This window comes from Lithobates pipiens, unplaced genomic scaffold (assembly GCF_037356315.1).
Source record: "Lithobates pipiens isolate NorthernLeopardFrog02 unplaced genomic scaffold, aLitPip1_a1.2 Scaffold_16, whole genome shotgun sequence".
Lineage (NCBI taxonomy): Eukaryota > Metazoa > Chordata > Amphibia > Anura > Ranidae > Lithobates > Lithobates pipiens.
In genome coordinates, this window is record NW_027507748.1 from 351,505,780 (window position 1) to 351,514,935 (window position 9,156).

Below are 9,156 nucleotides of genomic sequence, written 5' to 3' on the forward strand. Positions count from 1 at the left end.
CACCCTTTAGCACTGACACTAAACCTCCTGATTCCCTCATTTCCCATCACCAAGCACCCCATGTCACCCTGCATAGCTAACAGTGCAACCATGTTCTTTGTGCCAGCGCCCTCACCAAACCTCACCTGGGTCCACTCCACCTGCACCTCCCTGTAGCACTGCACTCCATACACAATGCTAACAGTGCAGCCATGTGTACTCCACCCCCTGTTATCTAACTCCCCATCACACAGCAACCCTTCGTTGCTACCAGCGCATCCCTGTCATTCTTCTCATTGCACCTCAGTTCTACCCTATCGTCTAGGAACAGAGTGACGCTGACAAGGAAGTTGTTTTTCCCGGAGTTTGAGTTTACACCCCTCCCACTTCCTGTCCCTCTGCTGATATCACTTCCGGGTCCCTGTAGTGGACGGGACGTAGACGTGATCTCAATGTCACTTAGGTAAGGGAGGCTGAGTGTTACTTTATAACACAACACTGTACACAAGTCTGTGCTAGTTCTAATAATTTGAATTCACATAGGGACGGGACAAGCTGTGCACACTATGTCACCCATAACCCGAGGAGACTTTACTACATAGCTAAAGAAGAACCTCTCCCTCCATTACAAAACGAGCACAACTAATAGAACTGACACTCCTATGTTTAGCTTTTCCGAATGAGGTATACACTACAGGCTGTTGGCAGCAGAGCTGAATGGGACACCTGCTCCTCCTGATTGCAGCTCCCCATGCACCAGAGCTAAACACCCATTGTACATGGTGCATTAAGGTGGCCAATCAGATCTAGGACACACACAATTCAGTTTTCTCTAACCACTCAGGGGGATTTACTAAAACTGGTGAAAACAGAATCTGGTGCAGCTGTGCATAGTAACCAAGCAGGTTCTAGGTTTTATTGGCAAAAAACTTAAAGTGATACTAAAGTCTCTTTTTTTTTCTTTAAAAATAACAAACATGGTTATACTTACTTGCTCTATGTAGATGGTTTTGCACAGAGCAGCCCAGATCCTCCTCTTCTCGGGTCCCTTGTCGATGCACCTAGCCCCTCCTTCCTACCAGGTGCCCACACAGCTTGTTGTGGGGCACCCGAGCCATGCTGCTGCTCTGTGTGTCCATTCAGACACGGAGCCACTTTTTGCCCCCCCCTCCTCATTGGCTAACTGCCTTTGATTGACAGCAGCAGGAGCCAATGGAGCTGCTGCTTTGCCCCAGCCAATCAGGAGTCCCAGACAGCTGAGGCACTCGTGCATATTGCTGGATTGAGATAGGGCAGGTAAGTATTAGCCCACGTTCATGCTGAGGGTAGGTTTTAAATCATGCAAGTTCTGCTGAACTTGCATAATTTCAAACTGGCATTTCAGTCTGACTTCTGGGGCGTTTTGACAGACATCTGTGCTGGTTCATGCACAGATGTCTATTGAAATCACCTCCGAAGTCGCCAAAAATAGTGCACAAACTACTTTTAGGAATCAGTGCGGCTCTGTAAAGTCGGCGTTGTACCTTTTCGAATGGTGCCATTGCCAGCAATAGGCTCCAATTTGACGTGTCAAATTGGCCCGATATGAACATGGGCTGAAGGGGGCTGCTGCACACAGAAGGTTTTATATCTTAATGCATAGAATACATTAAAGTGATTCTAAAGGCTCATTTTTTTCCTATAAAAATAATGACATGTTATACTTACCTGCTCTATTGCAGTGGATTTTCACAGAGCAGCCCAGATCCCCCTCTTCCATGATCCTGCCCCCACACAAGCAGCTTGCTATGGGGGCACCCAAGCTGAGTCACAGCTCCCTGTGCCCATTCAGAGACAGAGCCCGTCCTCTCTTTCCCCTGATTGGCTAGCTGACTTTGATTGACAGCAGCAGGCGCCAATGGCGCCGCTGCTGTATCTCAGCTAATCAGGAAGGAGACTCTCAGGCATCTGAGACACTCGTGGACAGAGAAGGACCTCAGGTAAGTGTTAGGAGGGCTGCTGCACACAGAAGCCTAGAGGCGATTCAGTTCGCATTGTGTGCTATATAAGTATTTCATTCATTCATTCATTCAGAAGGCTTTTATCTTAATGCATTAAGATAACAAAAACTTCTGCCTTTACAACCCCTTTAAGGCTGCTTTCACACTAAGGAGTTTTTGAAGTGTTTATTTTTTTTTTTTTTTAAAGCTAAAGAAAAATGCATCCCTTTTAATTCTATTTATATGTTCACACTGGGGTGGTGCGCTTCTGTTGCATTTTTGAAGCATGTTTGATGAGTTAAAAAAAAAAAAACTCACCAAAAATGCTCCTCCCCATTGAAATGAATGGAAACCACATCTAAAACACCCCAAAAACGCACACACTAAGCATGTTTGGTGCAGTTTTTGAGTCACTTGTTTCTTGAAAAAGTGCAGCAAAAATGCTCCATTAATGCATAGGCATTTTACAGGCTGTTTTGATGCAAACCAATGGGGTTTATTTACTAAAGCCAAATCCACTTTGCACTTCAAGTGCACTTGGACGTCCAGTCGCTGTCGATTTGAGGACAAGATATGAAATGAGGGGAAGCTCTGCTGAATTCTATCATCTAAACATGTACAAGCAAAAATGCTGTTTTTTTATTTTCCTTGTACGCCCCCCTCAGATCTACAGCGACTGCACCTCCAAGTGCACTTGTAGTGCAAAGTGGATTTGCCTTTCGTAAATAAACTGCAGTGTGAAAGTAGCCTAATTGAACAAGCTGAAGTTAGAAGCTGGTTGGTTACTATGCACAGCTGCACTGGATTCTGTGCACACCAGTTTTAGTAAATCCCCCTCCCTCGGTGTGAATGGTACCATTGAAAAATAATTACATGCATTTATATGTGTTAGAAATGCTCTCTAAATGCATACAACACACCTGTCATGGGTCAAAAAAGACCCATATACTAGTTTTGGCTTTCACCATGATTTATGCTTTATATTAACAATGAGAAACTGTGAGCAGAAACCCTGTTTAATGTCACTGGCATTCCAAAACCTAAAATGATTTTATTATGCCCCTATAATGGATCTTTATTTAGAATAGAGCTTTGTCATTTTCCTGCTTCCCATGTCCTCTAAAAAAAAAATGTTACACTTGGGTTTTGGTTTCTAAGGTTTGGAGAGCTGATAATGAAGGATGAGCTCAGGCGTGTTCGAAAGCGGCACGTGCAGAGCCCGCCAGGAAGTCGGCACTGCGCTGTGCTAATCGCAAGCAGTGAGACATTGTCCCGATGCGCGGCTGCAGAGATCGGGAAATGTCTCACTGCCTGTGATTAGCGCTGTGAAGTGCCAACTTCCTGGCAGGCTCTGCAGGTGCTGCCTTACTGATAATATGAAGAGTAGGTAAGCCTAGGTACATATGAATCAAAAATTTGGCCAGTTTAGCAGTGACAGGCCAAATTTTACTCTGTGTGTAGCCCTTTCTGTTCAACAGAAGCCAATCATTAGATAAGCTTCTGTTGAACGGTCATATTGGAAAATCTGCGTTTTGTTAGCCTCTGCAGCGCTGATCAGTGTATTCTGACAGGGGAGGGGTATCCATTGTTAGAATACAATAACGCAGCAGGGGGGGGTGGATTCCCATCTTAATTTGTTGTTATGAGACAATTGGTTGTAAGAGGGAGCCATGCTGTGTTTGTATCCCCGTCATTACATCCACGTAAATAATACAATAAAGTATAGCTAACAGCAAAACCTTTTTGTAGTTTTTAGTGGAGATTAGATTAGAACACCTGTCTGTTTTAATTGCTGTCAGTGCCCCCGTTAGGGAGATTAACTCTTTCGGTTTGTTCTGTTTATCGTTATACCCAAGAGTGAAACTGAAAGGAATTAACACATTTTGGGATGTCCCCAGAATAGGGATAGAAGGGAAATCTTCCAATGTGCACACTGGTTCTGGTAGCAACCTTTGTAAGGATTTGTTGTCGCTTCCTGTTTTGGCTATGGGATAGAAAGTGAAGGAAAATCTCCCTAATGGGGAAAAAAAAACTGACAGCGGTTGTACTCCTCTTTTAAACCTTGTGCACACGATACAATTGTTGACAACCAAGCGTCTGATTTTTGTCAAAAGGGCGTGTGCCAGGATCTTGTCTTGCATACAAACGGTACACAATTGCCATGCCACAAACACAAACGTAGTGATGTACTGTGAGGAATTTCAGCTCTTGAGCATTGATTCAGAGTATGCGTGTTTGTACTTTCGACTTTTGTGTGACGGATTTTTGTACTGACCATACGAAAATCTGATGTCAAAATGTACTAGCCTGTCATCCAGTTTGTTGGCTGACAATTGTCAAAAGGAGCGTACTAACTGTAAGATTTTAGCACAATAGTCTGTCAACAGTCAATCCCCTGCCAACAATTATACCGTGTGTACGAGGCTTTACTCTACCCAAAATGTAAGTGAGTTCTCCTGAACTGGACTCTGTATCCTATATGAGGTCTCACTAAAGATCTATATAGGGGAATCCAGACCTCCTGCTGGTGACTGCTCTAGTGGTGCATCCTAGAATTCTATTCACTTTACCCACTGCCTGGTCACACTCTTTGGTTTGCCACCTTCTGGACACTTTTTATTTTTTGGAGAATTCTTACCACAACCACTTGCATTAGATGTGGTTGCAGTATCGGTTTGTTTGGCAGCAGTACTGCCTGCCAAAAACATGATGCTATTTAAATTTGCTGTGTTGCAACTAGGGGTCTACTGATTATCGGTGCAGCCAATATTCACTTTTTTTGAAGCTTCGGTATCAGTAATAAACTTACCGATAGCATCACCCCGGTACCGTTCTTTAGAGCGGAGAGTTGGCTTTCTTGTAATAATGACGATGCGGCTCAGCAGCTGCTCGGCTGTTATTACAAGGAGCGGGAGGGAACAGTCCCCCTCCCTCCACTCCACTGGGTCTTCTGTCCCACCAGGAGGCCCGAACAACCAGCCGGCATGTCCAGTGGCTGGCTGGCTTAAGACCCAAACAACTCGGAAGCGATGTCATGCCTTCACTTCCGGATTACTGGCATCCTAAAGGCGCCAGTTTTAAAAAATAGAAAGTATTCAAAAATGCAGATCTTGACATTTTGGAATACTTTTAAGTGCAGACTAGGGGTTTGGGGTCTTATGGACCCCAGATCCCAACATAACGAGTACCGGTGCTTCCTATTACTATAACCAATAACAGTGATAAAAAAAAAAAACGAATCTACAGAATATCAACACCTGATATTGGCCTAAAAGGCAGCCAAAAAAAAGATATCGGTCGACCCCTAGTTGTAACCATGATATTGTGTACAAACATCTCCACTGGTGGTGTTAATTTGCTGCTGGGTGGAATAGGGGGGCAGTAAAAACGCAATCAGACTACCGTATTTCTCATCTCTCTGTAACCTGTGTGAAGACAAAAAAAATCCCTTTTTTTTTTAAATAATTGTACCTTATTTCTCTCTGCAAGATCCACTATCAAAGATCAGAGGAAACAGTAAACATGAAATAGACAGTACAGAAAATAGACTGTGAATGAAATAAACAAAGCCATTTAAAAGAAAAGTATGTTTTTTTTCTTTATTTCCCCATTATACTTACCTAGGTGTCCCCCGCCGCCTCTTCACTGAGAACCGAGCCATTGAACTTCGCTGGTGGCTCGGTTCTCACAGCTCCCGAGCAGAGAGCTGCTGCCTGTCAGTCAGCAGCTCTCCTCTCTTCTCTTCCTCGCTCACTGGTGCGCTGAGCTGTGGAGGGGCAGGGAGTGGCCGTTTCAGGCTCTCAGTGATTCGCTGAGAGGCTGAAACGGGCATCAGTCCAGGCACCTGGCGGATCCAGACTTTATTGTCATGATGCCGCTGTGCCTGGATTAATCTGTGTGGCGTCGGCAGAGAGCGGACTTCAGACTGCTCTCTGCTGAAAACAGGTCACAGGAGTGCAAAATGAATTGCACTCCTGTGACCCATAGGAGAAGCCCAGCCAAACGAGCTCAGGCTGGACTTCTCCTTTAATTATTAGAATCCTGTGTATGAATAGGTTTCCTTTACTGGCCAGAATAATTGCCTAGGTAAGAAAAATACAGACTACTGCCTGCAGAGGCCCTGAGGGCTGCATGATAGTAGCCAAAGGACCACATGATTGCAGGATGGGCACCAGGTCCCTATACAGATTGAAACCCCATTCTTGCCTTCCTTAGCTGTTATGGCAAATATCAGAGCTGAGATGTAGCATTAGAGCTGCACGATTCTGGGCAAAATGAGAATCACAATTTTTTTTGCTTAGAATAAAAAGATCACGATTCTCGTGACCTAAAATCTTTCACATTATACAAAAAAGGGCTAACTTTTCAGTTTTTTTTTTATTTTTAATTAGTAATTTTTTCCCCAAAAAATTTATTTGAAAGACCGCTGTACAAATACAGTGCGACATACAATATTACAACAACCACCATTTTATTCTCTAGGGTGTCTACTAAAAAAATATATATTCATAATTTTTGGGGGTTCTAAGTAATTTTCTGGCAAAAATAATTTTTTTTTAACTTGAAACCAACAAATGTCAGAAAAGGGTTTAGTGGTTAAACTTGTTTCACTTACACACAAAGTCTATTCCATTGACAAATTGTTACAATGTTTATACTTCAGTTCAACTGATAAAGAATGTTTTGATTCTTGTCAGACTGCCCAGTTTTTCTCTTCCTTCCTTTTGAAGGCTGTGGCTTCAGAAGAGCAGAGAGAGAATTCTTTGCATAGAAAGAATTGTGAAACAATTTTGTCAAGATTGCAATAACTATTCCTGTCGATTAATTGTGCAGCTCTATGCAGCATTTTACTGCTTTATGCTGCTTGGCTCTCCACCTTACAATTTTTTGCACACTGAAAGTCTACAACCAGTTAATTTTAATTGTTTTTTAATTTTAGTTCTGATGAGCTCTTTAAACCTATACATGTGAATATTAATAAAACCAACGTGTCATTTTAGAGGTGCTTAAAGTGATATTAAAGACAAAAAAAAAAACATGCCATACTTACCTGCTCTGTGCAGTGGTTTTGCACAGAGTGGCCCAGATCCTCCTCTTCTCAGGTGCCCCGCTGGTGCTCCAGGCCCCTCACTCCTGTTGAGTGCCCCCAGAGCAACCAGCTTACAATGGGGGCACCCAGGCAGACGTGATTTAGAGCCGCTGCTCAGCGTGTCAATTTATGTCATGTTGTGTCTTTCCCCTACTCGCTCATTGACTGTGATTGACAGCAGAGGGAGCCAGTGGCTCAGCCAATGAGAAGGAAGAGTCCCCTGAGAGCTGAGGCTCTCGTGCACATTCCTAGATCGAGAGGGATCTCAGGTAAGTACACAGATGTTTTTTTTACCTTCAGGTAAAAAACCTTCAGTCTTTAGAACTACTTTAATGGCTTTGTTTGTTATAATTATTACTAATGCATGGTAATCATAATCATTTCTGTCATCCCGATTACTGCAGGCTGTCACCTGAAGCTCTCTTTCTACAATAGTAGCTTTGCAATTATCTGAGCCATAATGTGGCCTGTGATATTTGCTGCAGCAAGGACTTATGCTCCATACATTACCTTCCCAGTTGCACTCGTGGTGGGAGCAGTGGGATATCACTTGGAATGGTTTATTCGTGGAACCCCACAACAGACTAAAGAAGAGCAGAGCATTTTAGAAAAAAGAGAAGAAAGAATCCTACAGGAGGCTGCAGGACGGGATCTCACTCAAGTCACCAGTCTGAAGGAAAAACTGGAATTTACACCCAAAGCTGCCCTTAATCGCAATCGACCAGAAAAAAGCTAAAAATACAAAACCTTCCATTTCTTAATTTTAGATGTTATTCTGATTGTACCAGAGACCTGATGGTAGAACATTGTCTACAGCCCTTAAGTCCAGAACAATGAAGATCGATGGTGCATCTTTATAATATTGACTATATTTCCTCCTGATGGGCTCTCCAGCAGAATCCTTTTACCTCTTTGGTTTCAAGTCTTTCACCTCTAAACTTGCTCATCCCTAAAAAATGGATTGCTGTTGGCTGTTTTGCTGCTGTCGCCCATGCTGAGTCTTATATAAAAACGATCTAATACATAAATGGAATGTTGTATATCTCTGATACACAACATCTGATCTGATTTATTTCTGGTTGGGCTCACTCACTGCATTGCCACATGAACAGAACAAAATGTGTTTTTCTCTTCTAAATAAAGATATATGTCATGATACAAATATAAATGATATCTTTTTCCTAAATAGAGATGTCCAGTCTGTAATGAGAAAACAATCATGTAATATATTATTAAAGTGGAAGTAAAGTTCCATAAATTACTTTTCCCTATAGGTAAGCCCATAATAAGGCTTACCTGTAGGTAGTGTAAATATCTCCTAAACACGCGCCGTTTAGGAGATATTTACATTACATTAAGCCAATGACGTCACTGGTGCATGCAGTCTGAAGGAATGGCCAGTCGTAATGTTCCTTCCAATCCATGTGTCGTAATCGCCAGCTCCTGTGCGCATGCGCGGGAGTGATGTCATCACAGCTCCGACCAGCAACAGAGCCAGAGCCTGGAAGCAAAATGGGGGAAGATGGGAGCCCGCTGCAGCTCTGAGATCTCAGTGCAGGAGGGCTTCCTTTTAAGGTATAAAAATATAACATGTTCTAGTATGTGAAGCATACTAGAGGTCGACCGATATATCGGCCGATATTTGGCGTTTTTTAATTCATCAGCATCGGCCGATTGTGCTGTTAAAAAAGGCCAGTGATATATTCAGCGCGACTTGCAAATTACTTCAGTAATAGAAGTCAATGCAAGTTGCCTGAAGACAGCAGTGCAGTGACTTGTCTCCTCTCTGGGCAGTCTGCCAAGAAAAGATCAAAGAGATACAATGTTTACACTTTGAATGAATTCAACTCTGTGTGTAGAAGTTCTCAGTTTAACCATTTAAAGACTAAATCTTTTTTGACACTTGATGCTTACAAATAAAAATCCTGTATTTTCTGCTAGAAATTCACTTAGAACCCCCAAAACTTATATATATTTTTTTAGCAGAGATCCTAGGGAATAAAATAGCGGTTGTTGCAATATTTTATGTCACACGGTATTTGCGCAGCGGTCTTTCAAACGCATTTTTTTTGGAAAAAATACACTGATTTAAAAAAAATAAAACAGTAC

General features: G+C 42.6%; 1 protein-coding gene across 1 annotated transcript; it reads left to right on the forward strand.

The window, feature by feature from the left end:
• Positions 1 to 359: 359 nt before the first annotated feature.
• On the forward strand, positions 360 to 8,215 carry SMIM12 (small integral membrane protein 12). Its single transcript, XM_077481909.1, has 2 exons — positions 360 to 442; positions 7,452 to 8,215. Exon 2 carries the CDS (start codon positions 7,508 to 7,510, stop codon positions 7,781 to 7,783), a length of 276 nt encoding a protein of 91 aa, XP_077338035.1. The 5' UTR covers positions 360 to 442; positions 7,452 to 7,507; the 3' UTR covers positions 7,784 to 8,215.
• Positions 8,216 to 9,156: the final 941 nt, after the last annotated feature.